Consider the following 16,769-nt stretch of genomic DNA (forward strand, 5'->3'; position numbering starts at 1 on the left):
CGGTCCTGATCCCCGTCCAATCTCGTATATTCTCACCTTCATGTACCAAAATGCAATACAGTCTTCATACAAAATACCACCCTATACAGAATCATGGACACTTATAACAAGACATTTAATGACATTGATATTTTTGGAAAAAACGTAGCTACAATTAAAAAAAAAATGTTAGTAGAAAGTTGTCATGCTCTGTTCACTCTCCACCAATAACCTAGTTAGGTTAAGGGTGGGGGGTGAACCACTCTCATTAATTCCTGTCCTTTCCTTCTCCATCCTGCAAAATCATACCATACCCTTACCCTTTTACTCCCTTCCTCACACACACACACTCCCTTTTTTATTTATTTTATTTTTTATCTAGTGATGTTTTTAATCATTATTATTATAACATAAATGTGGAATTGTGTAATTAGCTTTCTTTTTTTTATGAATGTATATATTTTTTATTTTATACTTTTACTAAATGTAATTCAAACCCTTATCCGCACCCTATGGTGCATAGGGCACTGCATCATATAAACGCAGTGTTATCTTGATCATTAACACATGAAAGAAAGGTGATCAGCCCTCCGCTTCAGGTACCAGTCCAGGGTTATATTGAATAAATATTACAGTGAAAAAATCACTAATATTTATTTAACCCCCCCTGGGAATCGAACCCGGGACCTCCAGTATGGTAGCCGAGCGTGCTGACCATTTCACTATGGAGGCGGACAAAACTAAATGTAAAGCTGTACAATTCCCAAATAAATAAAATAAAATAAATATCCCGGAGCCAGGAGATCTGCCTCCTGCCCACACCTCGTGGACCCTCCACTAGGTGCAATAGCTCGTACTTGTCTCCTCTCAGCACATGCCCCAGATAGGACACCTGCCGGACCTTGATATCAGTCAGCAACTGTCTCCCTGCTCTTGCTCTTTGGAGCACATTCGTGCTGCTGACCATATCGGTCCATGGAATGAGCAGCATTCTACAATGTAACCACACTTCGAATACCTCTAATTGGTTCATAATACTCCATACATTAGGGTTGGATTTGGCAGTCACTTTGTGGTAAAAATGTATCCATTTTTAATTTAAGTTTTACTCGGTAAATCCTACTATTTCTTTAAATCTATTGTGACATCCATTACGATGCATTCCGCATCATTTTCAAATATACATGATACACATATCGCGCACTCCTTTCAAGAACGTCATAAATCAAATAACGACAATTTTCAGTTGTGCGTGTTTTCGGAATGCTCAGAAAATGTACTAAATCCCAGCAAAAGCGGCATATTTTTAACTTAATATTTACCCGCTACAGGGCAGAAAGTGTTGTTTTTGCATTTTGAAGAAAATGTATTGTTCAATTATTTTTTTAAAAATACTAAATATTTTTTAAAATGGAGAAAAAACCTTCGTGTTTTATCTGAAAAGATCTGTTGCATAGTAAAAAGTTCAATAAGTGGCTTGATTTTTATTTTTAATACATTATATTATGTTTAAACTTTAAAAACGTTCTCCTGAGAAATCAAGTTTTTCGATTTATGACGTTCTTGAAAGGAGTGAGCGATATGCAGAGGCGTGCATTCTATATAGGCAGAAAAAAAGCAGTGCCTTCTATACCTTATGTTTACCCAACCCTACTGCCTACCCTGATTAAAAACTAGTTTGTCAGTAGTGTGGTTGTCAATCATGGGTAGATGACAGTCAACAGTCCGGCTTCTCCTGAGGAGTGCAACGTGGTTTCCTCCCAGCAATGAGCAAATGCTGACAAGTTCCTGATTGGTCCACACTAGATTATCCCTCCTGTTCCCAACACAGATTCAAATAAAAACTTATTTATTTAGAGTAGAAGAAACAAAAATCCACTTTTTTTATAACCTTGTCCGCACCTAATGGTGCATAGGGCACTGCATCAAATTGACGCAGTGTTATCTTGATCATTACTTACATGAAGGCAAGGTGATCACTCTTGCGCTTCAGGAACCAGTCCAGGGTAATTTTAAATAAATATTACAGTGTTAAATCACTAATATTTATTTTCACCTCCCCCCCTGGGAATCGAACCCGGGACCTCCAGCACGGTAGCTAAACACGCTGACCATTACACTACGGAGGCGGACTAAAAATCCACTTAATGATCTATAAACCTTGTGTTTTGAATATTGAAAGCATTAACTTTGTGGATCATATTGGTATATTATTTCGAGAAATATGAGTGGATCAAAACACAAAGTATTTTTATTTCTCGAAATAATACATAAACCTTGTACTTACGATATAGTCAAATAGTATAATTGAATTATAACATTGTTTTAAAATCACTAAAAATATTTTATTATAACTAATTTATAATGTCTACCGGTTTCCAAGCTAACCGCTTCTTTATCAAGACTGAATTACCAGTATTAATCAGTCTTAAAAAACAGACCTGAATGATGGAAATTTAACTTCTGAAACATGTAGTCTATAGTAAAACTACAGTGGTAAAAAACAAGTGCTTTCTTTAATCATTGTAACATGTCTTACCACAAGTTAATGCGGAAACAATAAATAAAAACAGTAGACAATATAATAAAGTTATAATAAAATATTTGTAGTGATTTAAAAGAAAGTTATAGTTTAATTGTAAAATGGAAAATCACAAAGTTATTGCTTCAAATATAAATTATAGTCAAATAGTGTCTTGACAATGTAATAGTAGAGTATCCTGAAAATGTAATAGTAGGGTATCCTGACAATATAATAGTAGGGTATCCTGACAAAGTAATAGTAGGGTATCCTGACAATGTAATAGTAGAGTGTCTAGACAACGTAATAGTAGGGTATCCCGACAAAGTAATAGTGGAGTGATCACCTGGGATATGAGCAGGGAGCTGGCTATGATGGCGAGCGCGATGGCGGCGGCCGCCGTGCGCCCCCGCTCCAGCAGGGCGTAGCACATGACCACGTCGAAGACGACATCGCAGAAGTAGCCGGCCAGCGATATGACGTTGAAGAGGACATCGCAGAGCGGCAGGAATTCCGCCGCCATAGCACCAAACCATCTGCTCTCAACACCATCTTGAACAACAAAAGGTTTGTTAACACGTTGACTGCCAACTATGCCGATGGTTATGCCTGTAGGAAAAGCCACCGCTTTGTTAAACAATATCACATTGGATATTGATATTGTTCCATGTGTCTGAAGGGGTATTCCACTCTCGTCTTTCACTAGGGCCCAAAAAACTCTATTTTATCGCTACAAAATGAACAACCAAAATCTGATGCGAGCGTCGAATGTTAGGGATCTGGGCGTTAGGTTTGTGAGCAACCTGACATTTCACCATCACATAGAGGCAGTCAGTGGTAATGCATTGAAAATGCTAGGATTTGTTCTGCGTACTGCCAGGGTTTTCCAAAATACCCGCGTGCTGAGAACTCTTTATAACTCCTTGGTGCGAAGTAGACTCGAGAGTGGCTCCATGATTTGGGCGCCACACGAGCTTAAGTACTCTCTTATGGTAGAGAAAGTCCAAAAGTTTCTGAGGTATCTCTACATGAGAGAGTACGGCTATTATCCTCGGCTCTACCCGACCCAGTTTCTCCAGGGTATGCTTGGCTACAATAGTTTAGAGACTAGAAGGAATGTGTATTTGATTACGCATTTTTATCCATTGTTGCGCGGTATAATCGATAATCCTGAAATTATTTGGATCATTGGTCTGTATGTTCCCGATAGTTACCTAAGACAGCGTCGACATAGATTGTTTCACATTCTTATACACAGGACCAACCTGCCCATGGTTATGCCTGTAGGAAGAGCTACCGCTATGTTGAACAATATCACATTGGATATTGGTCCGTTCCATGTCTCCGAAGGAGTTTTCCGAAGCGGGATTCTTCTACACCTTTAAGTCTTCTTGCTTACTTTTAATATATACGCCGTGAATATTGTTTGTTATGTATATATTAATTTTTTATTGTTGAATAAATTAAAATTGAATTTAATTGAAATTGAATTGAAATCTGACCTAATATATTGATCTGTTTCATGTGTCTGAAGGGGTATTCCGAAGCGGGATTCTTCTACATCTATAACAAGAGTCTTCTTGCTTACTTTTTTATTCATGTTTTTGTTTATGGCACACTGATACCCCAAATCCAGGTCGCAGAGGCGTGCATTCTATGTAGGCAGAAAAGCAGTGCTTACCCTGAAATGCTCTCGTTCCACATAGAAACACGAACAGTGCCTACTATGCCTTATCCTTACACAACCCTACTGCCAACTCTGATGAAAAACTCTGTGCACGCCACTGCTAGATCGTAAGCCCTGGGATACTCAGATATTCATTTTCTTTTGTATAAAGGTGGAGACTGACCGGAGCATTTCGTCGTAACGTAACGTCGTAGCATCGCTCGCGGCGAGCATCTGAAACTATGGATGGAGCGTACGGATCGCAGTACTGACTGCCTGAATGCTCGCATCGTAACGTGTTACGTTACGCCCAAATGGCTCCGGAGAGTCTACACCAGGCATGGGGAACCTTTCTATTTCAAAAGGCCACATTCACTTATCTGATTCAACATGAGGCCGCAGTTAATAAAACTTTGACACCCCCCCTATAAACTAAATATTTTAATTATATCACAATATAAATTTTTAAAAATGCAATTGAAAAAATAAATAAAAAATGCATATATACAAAAATTGGCATCAGTCAAAGTCAAATCTAGGCCGCACTTGAATAGCCAAAGGCCGCATGCGGCCTTAAGGCTGCAGGTTCCCCATGCCTGGTCTACACCCTTAAATGTTTATTTGTAATGTACACTTATATTAATTTTTGAATAAATTGAATTGAATTAAATAGCATTGATTTGAAAATTGAATTGAACTACGAGATAACTCTAGGATTGCATTCTTTGCTAGGACGCCGACTAGGAGTTATCTCCTACTGTGTTTACTTGCCATATTCCTGCAGCTACCATCTAGTTCCTAGTATAGCGGTGCTAATATGGGTAGGTGGCGCATGGACAGAGAACACAACATCAATGCTGGCTAATATGAACACAATATTTATTTACAACATTTTGAGTGTGTCCAAATACTTGTTCACAAAATCTGGATTATCTCCAATTACAGGAGTTATTTTCATATTATTTTTTGACATCTCATCAAAGATGAAGAAGAATATGGAAGTCTGGGCATTTACGGGGCTTACGACCGTCATAGGCTGGTTTAAGTGATCACTTTACACACGTGTAACATTCACCAATTCTACCCATTATTTACAACCACACTACTCAAATTCTTGGAAGTTCTATATATATGAACCAATTTAGAAACCTTGTTCATGAATCACTAGAACTTCACTAGAGACATCTATTGGTGAGATGTAAAGAAGCTTTTTATTAAGCAGAAACTCTTATATTAGTATGTGTATAAATAAAAAGCTTCTTTACATCTCACCAATAGATGTCTCTAGTGAAGTTCTAGTGATTCATGAACAAGGTTTCTAAATTGGTTCATATATATAGAACTTCCAAGAATTTGAGTAGTGTGGTTGTAAATAATGGGTAGAATTGGTGAATGTTACACGTGTGTAAAGTGATCACTTAAACCAGCCTATGACGGTCGTAAGCCCCGTAAATGCCCAGACTTCCATATTCTTCTTCATCTTTGATGAGATGTCAAAAAATAATACAATATTTATTTTCGTTTATTGATTCGGCAGTCACTTTGTGGTAAAATCTATCCATTTTTAATTAAAGTTTTACTTGGTAAATACCACTATTTCTTAAAATCTACTGTGACACGTGTTTCGATGCATTCCGCATCATTTTCAAACACCATATGTGATATTTATTTTATATTTTGTATATTAAAAGCATTGATAACACTGTGGTAAGGTAATATAACACTCACAAAGATCCCTGATATGAGCTATGAAGTTGTTATTTTACTATATAAAATGCAGTTCCACCAAGAAATGTCAGTACTAAATTTATCATAATATCATTGAATATACAGCAACTCAAAGATCTCTGATATAAGCTATAAAGTTGTTATGTTATATAAAAAGCAGTTCGTCCAAGAGAAACTAATATAAAATTTCTCAAAATATCGATACATATTCAATGACTCAAAGATCCCTTGATATAAGCTGTAAAGTTGCTATTTTACTATATCAAATACAGTTCCACCAAGAAATATCAGTACAAAATTTATCATAATATCATTAAATATAATAAACAACTCAAAATACCCCCTAATATAAGCTATAAAGTTGTTTTTTTATTATATAAAATACAGTTCTACCAAGAATTGTCAGTAAAAAAAAAAATTATTGTTTCGGCATTAACTTTGTGGTAAGACATGTTACAATGATTAAAGAAAACACTTCGTTTTTTACCACTTGAGTTTTATTATAGACTACATGTTTCAGAAGTTAAACTTCCATCATTTAGGTCTGTATAATAACTATCAATATTGTATCAGTTACTATACAGACCTGAATGATGGAAGTTTAACTTCTGAAACATGTAGCCCATAATAAAACTCAAGTGGTAAAAAACGAAGTGTTTTCTTTAATTGTAGTAAAAAATTATCATAATATCATTGAATATACAACAACTCAAAGATCCCTTCATATAAGCTATAAAGTTGTTTTTTTTTATTATATAAAATGCATTTCCTCCAAGAAATGTCAGTACAAAATTTATCTTAATATCGTTGAATAAACAACAGCTCAAAGATCCCTTTATATAAGCTATAAAGTTGTTGTTTTGTTATATAAAATGCAGTTCCACCAAGAAATGTCAGTACTAAATTTATTATAATATCATTGAATATCCAACAACTCAAAGATCCCTACATATAAGCTATAAAGTTGTTTTTTTATTATATAAAAAGCAGGTAAACCAAGAAATGTCTCATAATAATATTAATTCCTCTCCTTTCCTTCTCCTTCCTGCAAAATCTATTTTTTATACCATACCCTTTTTTATCTCTGAATGTTTTTAATAGTTATTATAACATAAATGTGGAATTGTTTAATTGGCTTTATTTTTATTAATGTAACTATTTTTGTTAATGTAATGTAATATTTATTATTGTTAATGTAACTATTGTTTATTATATACTTTTTAAATGTAAAGCTGTACAATTCCCGAAGAAATAAAATACATAAAATAAAATATAGTTGAATATTCAACAGCTCAAAGATCCTTTGATATAAATATTTTGATACTTTTAAAACTTGCAAAAACCGTTATTTTACACACTATTATTCATGTATTTAAAACTTCCACATTGATTTTATTCAAATTATAACTATTTATTTCACATACATTCTTTTAAAATAAAACAACCATTCAGAAATATATAAAATAAATAAACTTACTGAACTACATTCAACCAATGTAGGTTATTCGCGAGTGAAATGTCAAACTTTCCACAACTTTTTTAAACTTGTACAAAGTCGAAACCACTTTTAAAAAACCACTGTCGATAAGTCTGAACATATCAGAATATAAATTAGAAGGATTTATGGGTAGATATTAATTAAATAAGGCATTTTTTAAAGAAAACATTAATTGGCTACGCACCTATACATTCGCTGGCATTCCTAACCTGCAAAAATCTGTTTCACCTTAAACTCGACGTAAACAAAACCATTTTTGAATATATCACTCGCGAACGATGCAAACACCTGTGGTTGTTTGTTGATTCGGGATATATCGTCGTGATAGTTGATAACAATATATCGAATTCAAATAATCTCGGGGCACGGAGTACACAAAACAACTGTGATCTTTGAAGGAATGCGGCAAACACGGTGTTCACAAAAGTCGTTGACCCAACCACAAAAACAACACGCCGTTGCGTCCCGATTATTCGGACGCCAATTATCCGTATTTGCCAAAAAGATAGAGTTATCCGGTTTTATATTTATTTAATTTCATTATTTATTTGGGTTCGATCAGATGTGGGATGTAGTCATGTAGTCAGGAGAGAATAGAACGCCTCACCACCCTGTCTTTGCAAACATTCTTCGTCCTTCCACATTCATACATTTCTTCATACATACCCACCGATTATTTCGACTCCTGACCCGGCCGCTTTCAAGTATATGACATACCTGATCGTGACAAGTTTCCTCTGCTTTTTCCAACTACATTCACCTCATAAATTTGTTTTACCGTTCTTTCATCACTCATACATTCCACATGTCCAAACCATCTCAACACACCTTTCTTAATTTTGAAAATAGTTCAGTGAACAATCGTAACAGTATTTTTTTTATACTTAAAAACAAAATTACTTTCTTCAATAATCCAAGTCAAATGCAGAAGAAAAAAAACTACTATCTCATTCATAAGTAAAAAAAAAAGTATAAACGTTGAGTGTGAGTCCCTCTCCAAATACAAGAGCTTAGTCTCTTTTTTGGAGAGACAATGTAACTAGTACCTATATGTTATGTTAAATAAAGAAAATTCTAGTTAATTTATTTAATTGTAACATTTTGCATAACTTTCTATTATAATTTGAAAAAAAATAAAAAAATAGGTTACACGTATAATATATGTGGAGGTCCTCACCAAATCGTTACATTCCATTTTAAATTATTTTAAGTGATCGGGAATTCTAGCTTATAAAATTGTTACGTTTTGGTGGGATTTAATGATTTCATATTGGTTTAGCACAGGACTGGTCACGTTTTGTCGCAACTTTAATTATATTTCGATAGAATACAGTAAACAGAACAGATTTGCATTTGAATATTGTTTGCGCAATATTGGAAATCTTACTTTTTGGTGAGGACCTTCACAACTGCCCTAAGCATCATGCTGCTTTCCACAGGAGTAGACAGTGAGAATTGAACCCTAACTAACAATCTTTATCCCTTCCAGATTCATGCATCTCCTCGTACATCAACCTTATCCGCATCCCAATGGTGCATAGGGTACTGCATCATATAAACGCAGTGTTATCTTGATAACTTTTTGGTGAGGAACTCTACATACATATTTATACATGTATATTTTTTAATCAGGCTGTAGCTGTCAAAGGAATGCGGTACGCTAGCTCACTCTAGTGGTAGAAATTGGCGATAACAAAACCTTTTAAGAAAGATTTAGTTCTAAAAGCTTTTTTATTTCTTTCATAGATGTCATTACAATAAATAAATTTACTTCAAAAACAGTGGTTTGAAAATCGGTTTTCACATATCGCTCACTCCTTTTAACAACGTCATATTTCAAAAAGCTTGATTTTTTAGGAGATCGTTTTTAAAATTTAAGAATATAATAAAATGAATTAAAAATAAAATAAGTATCAAGCCACTTATTGAACTTTTTACTGTGCAACAGATCTTTTTAGATAAAACCTGAAGGTTTTTTCTCCATTTGAAAAGTATTTAGTATATTTTAAAAAATAATAATTAAACAATACTTTTTCTTCGAAATGCAAAAAAAACAATTTCTGTCCTGTAGCGGGTAAATATTAAGTTAAAAATATGCCGCTTTTGCTGGGATATAGTACATTTTCTGGGCATTCCGAAAACATGCACAACTGAAAATTGATGACTTTTGATATACGACGTTGTTGAAAGGAGTGAGCAAAATCTTCTACCTATATATAAAATAAGTGCAAAATATCGTTTGTTCAAAATATTAAATCTCCTGAAGTTATCCACTGATTGTTTTAAAATTTTGACATGATATTGCATTCAAATGCATATTTTTACATACACTTTCGATGAGCATTTTTATCTGTGATTGGTATTTTTAACAACTCTTTTTTTTCGTCATGGCAGCGCCATCTATTAAACGTAACAGCAACGCACCCAATACTAAACATTGCTTATGGCGGCAAACGGAAAATATATTGGTATTTGTTTTTTTTTATAATACACGTTGAACAAAATGTTTTTATATATATATTTTTTAATCCATACCTTTCAATCACTGTTTTCTTTTCAAAACCATATATTTATTTCTAAGGAAAAGTCATTTTTTCAATACAAAACTGGTGTTTTAAGCGAAAGAATTAATTACGTTAAATTTTACCTGTAAAAAAACAAAATTAAGTTGCGATTTATCGTATTTTGGGCATTAATATAAAAAATAAACACAATATGTATTTTTTAAATAAGACCCCAAAAGGGATGGTCCGACGACATAGTCGCTGTGGGGTACAAACTGTTTTTTTTTATTATTTTGTTTAGATGGTAATTGCATTTATTATTTACCTTGCTTATTTACAACATTTTGAGTGTGTCCAAATACTTGTTCACATAATCTGGATTATCTCCAATTACAGGAGTTATTTTCATATTATTTTTTGACATCTCATCAAAGATGAAGAAGAATGTGGAAGTCTGGGCATTTACGGGGCTGACGACCGTCATCGGCTGGTTTAAGTGATCACTTTACACACGTGTAACATTCACCAATTCTACCCATTATTGACAACCACACTACTCAAATTCTCGGAAATTCTTTATACATGAACCAATTTAGAAACCTTGTTCTTGAATCACTAAAACTTCACTAGAGACATCTATTGGTGAGATGTAAAGAAAAATAATATGAAAATAACTCCTGTAATTGGAGATAATCCAGATTTTGTGAACAAGTATTTGGACACACTCAAAATGTTGTAAATAAATTATCCGGTCAAATTATAAGCTTAAATAATAAAAATGAAAATGGTATTTTCTGGCGTTTCTCATGTGTGTGATTATAATCCAGGATTCGGACCTCACATACTAATATAAGAGTTTCTGCTTAGTAAAAAGCTTCTTTACATCTCACCAATAGATGTCTCTAGTGAAGTTCTAGTGATTCAAGAACAAGGTTTCTAAATTGGTTCATGTATAAAGAACTTCCGAGAATTTGAGTAGTGTGGTTGTCAATAATGGGTAGAATTGGTGAATGTTACACGTGTGTAAAGTGATCACTTAAACCAGCCGATGACGGTCGTTAGCCCCGTAAATGCCCAGACTTCCACATTCTTCTTCATCTTTGATGAGATGTCAAAAAAAATAAAAATAATAATAATAATACCTTGCTTATTATGTACAAGGTTTAAAGATCAATTAGTTGATTTTTGTTTCTTCTAGCTAATTCAATATGTTTTTATTTTAATCTGTGTTGGGAACAGGAGGGATAATCTAGTGTGGACCAATCAGGAACTTGTCAGCATTTGCTCATTGCTGGGAGGAAACCACGTTGCACTCCTCAGGAGAAGGCGGACTGCTGACTGTCGTCAACAGGCCTTCCGTTCCACTAGAAGAGGGTTCGGCGTTCGTGTCCTGGCTTGGTGCATGGGACCAATGTCCTTCGCTATTTTTATCATGGGTAAGACTAGCTGCAAGCAGCAACCGACCGGATGAAATGGAAATAAAGGGAATATATAATAATAATTTGGATAATTTGTATAGCGCCATTTTCGTAAAATACTACATCAAGGGCGCTAATAAAGACATAACTAACTAACTAACTAACCATCACGCCGCTTCCCCGCAGGGGTAGGCAGAGAGAATAGAGCGCCACACCACTCTGTCCTTGCAAACATTCTTCGCCCCTTCCGCGTTCATGCATCTCCTCATACATACCCGCCGATTGTTACGACTCCTAACCTGACCACTTTCAAGTATTTGGCATACCTGATCGTGCCATGTTTTTCTCGGTCTTCCTCTGCTTCTTTTCCCACTAACATTCGCCTCATAAATTTGTTTTACCGTTCTTTCCTCACTCATTCGTTCCACATGTCCGAACCATCTCGACACAGCTTTCTTAATTTTATCGATAATGCTTATCACAGCTTTGCATTCCTTCCTTATTTCACTGTTCGCACATCTATCATACATCGTTTTGTCGCACATTCCTTCTGAGAAATCGCATTTCGACTGCATTCAGCCTACTTTCATCCTTCTTTTGCCAACTCCATGAAGAAAAAAAATCCATAAATCCATAATCCTCTTTATCCATAATAAAGACGTGGATAATAATAATAATATTAGAATGACGATGATAATGATAAACAAAAAATAAATGGATAAAACGTCGTCAATAGGTCTCGGGCCTTCGAGTCTGGAGCGGGGAAAAGATGTGCCGACAAATTTGAACGCCTTCCTCTTGATCCCATGGGCTGGAGAATGGCCAAGGTGTTGGGCAGGACGCCTTCCTGAGCGATGGTCGTCACGCTGGAGGGCAGCTTGTTGAGCTCCGCGTCATTGTGGATGGCCAACTTCCAACTTCCAGAGAGAGGCCTATATCCAGCAGTGGAAGTCAGAGGGCTCATGAAGAAGAAGAAAAAGAAATATTTTTAATATATTTATTTAAGGTTGATCAAATTAATATATTATTGTATTATTTTTTGACATCTCATCAAAGATGAAGAAGAATATGGAAGTCTGGGCATTTACGGGGCTTACGACCGTCATAGGCTGGTTTAAGTGATCACTTTACACACGTGTAACATTCACCAATCCTACCCATTATTGACAACCACACTACTCAAATTCTCGGAAGTTCAATATATATATGAACCATATATATATTGAACAATGGTTCATATATATATTGAACTTCCGAGAATTTGAGTAGTGTGGTTGTCAATAATGGGTAGAATTGGTGAATGTTACACGTGTGTAAAGTGATCACTTAAACCAGCCTATGACGGTCGTAAGCCCCGTAAATGCCCAGACTTCCATATTTTTCTTCATCTTTGATGAGATGTCAAAAAATAATATTAAAATAACTCCTGTAATTGGAGATAATCCAGATTTTGTGAACAAGTATTTGGACACACTCAAAATGTAAATATATTATTTTTTCATCCCTTGGGGTTGTCTTTTGAAATTATTATAAATAATTTAGTTTCTTTGCTTTCCGTCAGAGGGTGATAGAATCTCTTGTCCATCATTCTCCTTCTATTTTCTAAGGGTTCATCGTACCACCCGTATCTGCAACAAACGAAAAAATCATGTACAAAACTTCTTCGTCTATGTTGAGATGTCAATATAACACAGATCCTTAGTGGATAAACCCAGGTTTGCGAACAAAGACGTGGAAAATTAAATTAAATTTAATTTTAAAAAAATATTGAAAATAAACTGACTGGTCAAATTACAAGTTTAGTAAAAATGTAAAATCATGTTTTCCGGTGTCTCCTGGTATGTAAAATAATTCGTAAAGAATGTTACATACCGCTCACTCCTTTCAAGAACGTCATAAATCAAAAATCGACAAATTTACAGTTGTGCATGTTTTCGGAATGCCCAGAAAATGTACTATATCCCAGCAAAAGCGGCATATTTTAAACTTAATATTTACCCGCTACAGGGCAGAAAGTGTTGTTTTTGCATTTTGAAGAAAAGGTATTATTTAATATATTTTTTTTAATATACTAAATATTTTCCAAATGGAGTAAAAACATTCAGGTTTTACCTAAAATGATCTGTTGCACAGTAAAAAGTTCGATAAGTGGCTTGATATTTATTTTTAATACATTGTATTATATTTTCAAACTTTAAAAACGATCTCCTGAAAAATCAAGTGTTTGATAGATGATGTTGTTGAAAGGAGTGAGCGATATGTTTAAAATTGTTCTTTAAATAAATGTATACTATTTATGTAAATAAAAATATATCGTAGTCATACAGGAGAAAGTGACCAAGTGCATTGCTTTACAAAAACATGATCATTGACATTTGATATCTTACTAGCTTAATATTGGCCTGAAAACATCCCAAAGGATTTTAAACTTGTAAGTATAATATATTGACATGGTAAAAATGACTAACTGCATTGGTGTTTATTTTGTTGCCAAGCAAAAGTGACTTAAATGGCCCTCCTGAGCATTTTACGTTTTGGTAGTTGGTCACTTTCTCCTTTACGACTGCGATATATACTTAACTGTAAAAATGTGGCGTTCACATACAGGAGTAGAATTTCCATGAAAAAACTTACACGTGGCTCTCAAGGACCGGCAAAGGAAATTTATTTTTGGGTCCCTTTGCCCTGGCCAGGTCTATTTTCTTGTAATATTCCTCCACCTTTTGGTCCTCTTCCGGACTCTCACTTTTGGAGCTTTCATGCCTCGCGTAGAACTTTGGAGATATCGGATTTACTGTGAAACAAAACATCAAATTATTCAAAGGCTAGATATATCTTCTTCCTGGCTCCAACCCGACTTATCTAAGTACTTAATACCACAGATCAAATTGGAAGCGAGATTCTAGTAACTGCTATACATATAAATTATGATTTTTTTAAACCCTTATCCGCACCCCAATGGTGCATAGGGCACTGCTTCATATGAACACAGTGTTATCTTGATCGTTTACACACGAAGGAAAGGTGATCAGCCCTCCACTTCAGGTACCAGTCCAGGGTAATATTGAATAAATATTGCAGTGAAAAAATCACTTATATTTATTTGACCCCCCAGGGAATCGAACCCGGGACCTCCAGAACGGTAGCCGAGCGTGCTGACCATTACACTACGGAGGCGGACAAATATTCTCAATATTATTAATATTTAAAGCATTTACTTTGTGGTTAGTCATTTTTACTTATTTTTTTTTTTACAAAAATGTTAATAAAATTAGTATATAACCACTCACCGAGATTTTTATGTCTACCGTTTTCGAGACGTACCCTTCTCTTCGTCAGGACAATCACTACCACAGCATGCAAACAATACCACCCTTCACCACCAAAGCACCATTTAATAAATAATAATAAATCCCTTACCGCACCCCAATGGTGAATAGGGCACTGCTTCATATAAACGCAGTGTTATCTCGATCGATTACACATGAAGGAAAGGTGATCAGCCCTCCACTTCAGGTACCAGTCCAGTGTAATATTGAATAAATATTAGAGTGAAAAAATCACTTATATTTATTAAACCCTCCTGGGAATCGAACCCGGGACCTCCAGAACGGTAGCCGAGCGTGCTGACCATTACACTACGGAGGCGGACAATTTACACACTTAAAACTACACAAAATGTTTAACACATGCGATTTTCGGTCGACCCGAAGTCCAACATGCGCTAAAGGTTTCAGCACAGACATGCGTTACGAGTCGTGGTTAAATACGCACTAGAATTAAACATATTGATGAATCAGCTTATATACTCGTAGGATGAAAGGAGTGGGCGGAGTTTGAATTGGATATTGACGAATCATGCTTAACCGATGTTGAATCAAATAATGGACTATAAGTAAAATTTATCTGGTTATTAATTAAAGGTAGGTATATTATTTTTAAGTGCTTTTTTAATGTATAAAATCTCCATATTATTTAGTTTTAACCCTTTATTATTACTGTTTAATATTTTTACTCCCGTGTCTTTTTTGAAGACGTAATTTGAATTATTATATTACTTAATCGGGCAATCGCATGAGAAAATATAACCAAACCACATAAGAGATTACACCATTTAAAAATGGTATGAAACAGTTCTATGAAACAGTATGAAGTAGTGGAAAAAATAGGAAGAGGTATATATCCAGCAGTAGAGGACAGAGGGCTGATGAAGAAGATCATTTTTCTTCCATGCTCCATACCAACTTATCGTCTTTGTAGGCTGTTAGGTCAGCTCTCCTTGTCCTCAGGCTGTAGGTCCTTCTATCATGGACAACGTCACCTAGGCCATGGCTTCGAATCATGTTATCTTTCTGAAGCAACCATGAATTCTTTGGTCTTCCTCTAGATGTCTTTCGAGGAAGATCCACGGCGATCCGACTCCTGACCAGACCACGCTCAAGCATTTCACACACTTGATCATTCCAATCTTTCTTTTATCTTCTTCTGCTCCTATTTCCAGCTACATTCGCGGCATAAATTGCTAAAAATAAAATAACTTACCGCCAAAATTAGGTCTATAATTGTTGTATATTTTGTAATGTTTGATTTCTCTCGATATTTGCGCCTCCAATGTGATTCGATCGATCGGAGGTCGCATGCCGAACGTACATTTAGTATCCTGAGCCATTTTTTTCTATTTTTTTTGTATATTTTTTCTTTTAATTTAAATTATTCAACTTCATGACAGGTTTTCTAAAAGAAAAAAGATTTTTAATCAATGTTTTACTTAGTACATACCATTATTTCTTAAAATCTACTGTGACACGTGTTTCGTTCATATACGGTGTTTGAAACCGTATACGTATACGGTGTTTGAAAAGGTGCGAAATGCATCGAAACACGTGTCCCAGTAGATTTTAAGAAATAGTAGTATTTACTAAGTAAAACATTAATTAAAAATGGATAGATTTTACCACAAAGTGACTGCCGAATCAATTAATGAAAAAAAACGATTATTTAAAGTGGAACTCTGGATATCTAAACAAGATTTTAAAGAAAAACCTTTGTAGGTAAACAATTTTAAAAAACACGTAGACATATCGCTCACTCCTTTCAAGAACGTCATAAATCAAAAAACTTGATTTTCCAGGAGAATGTTTTTAAAGTTTATAAATATAATACCATGTTTTAAAAATAAATATCAAGCCACTTATTGAACTTTTTACTTTGCAACAGATATTTTTAGGTAAAACCTGAAGGTTCTATCTCCATTTGAAGAATATTTAGTATATTTAAAAAAAATAATTAAACAATACCTTTTCTTCAAAGTGCAAAAACAACACTTTCTGCCCTGTAGCGGTTAATATTAAGTTAAAAATATGCCTCTTTTGCTGGGATATAGTACATTTTCTGGGCATTCCAAAAACATGCACAACTGAAAATTGTCGATTTTTGATTTATGACGTTCTTGAAA

General features: G+C 34.7%; 2 protein-coding genes across 2 annotated transcripts in view; both read right to left on the minus strand.

Moving 5' to 3' along the window:
• The window catches only part of LOC148301603 (uncharacterized), a 32,099-nt gene extending 24,294 nt beyond the window's left edge, over window positions 1–7,805 (minus strand). Inside the window, exons 1-2 of the mRNA XM_088272997.1 lie at window positions 7,577–7,805; window positions 2,847–3,052 (exon numbers count right to left, since the gene is read on the minus strand). Of these exons, the coding sequence (XP_088129123.1) occupies window positions 2,847–3,023 (177 nt within the window). The 5' untranslated portion in view covers window positions 3,024–3,052; window positions 7,577–7,805. The remainder of the gene's footprint in view (window positions 1–2,846; window positions 3,053–7,576) is intronic.
• Window positions 7,806–10,575: 2,770 nt separating this feature from the next.
• LOC148301604 (uncharacterized) lies at window positions 10,576–16,044 on the minus strand. Its single transcript, XM_088273002.1, has 4 exons — window positions 15,857–16,044; window positions 13,949–14,108; window positions 12,795–12,942; window positions 10,576–10,630 (listed from the first exon to the last, which is right to left on the minus strand). Exons 1-3 carry the CDS (start codon window positions 15,981–15,983, stop codon window positions 12,813–12,815), a joined length of 417 nt encoding a protein of 138 aa, XP_088129128.1. The 5' UTR covers window positions 15,984–16,044; the 3' UTR covers window positions 10,576–10,630; window positions 12,795–12,812.
• Window positions 16,045–16,769: the final 725 nt, after the last annotated feature.

This window comes from Brachycentrus maculatus, unplaced genomic scaffold, assembly GCF_059751285.1.
Source record: "Brachycentrus maculatus isolate JH-2025_06_01 unplaced genomic scaffold, ASM5975128v1 h1tg000536l, whole genome shotgun sequence".
Taxonomy (NCBI): domain Eukaryota; kingdom Metazoa; phylum Arthropoda; class Insecta; order Trichoptera; family Brachycentridae; genus Brachycentrus; species Brachycentrus maculatus.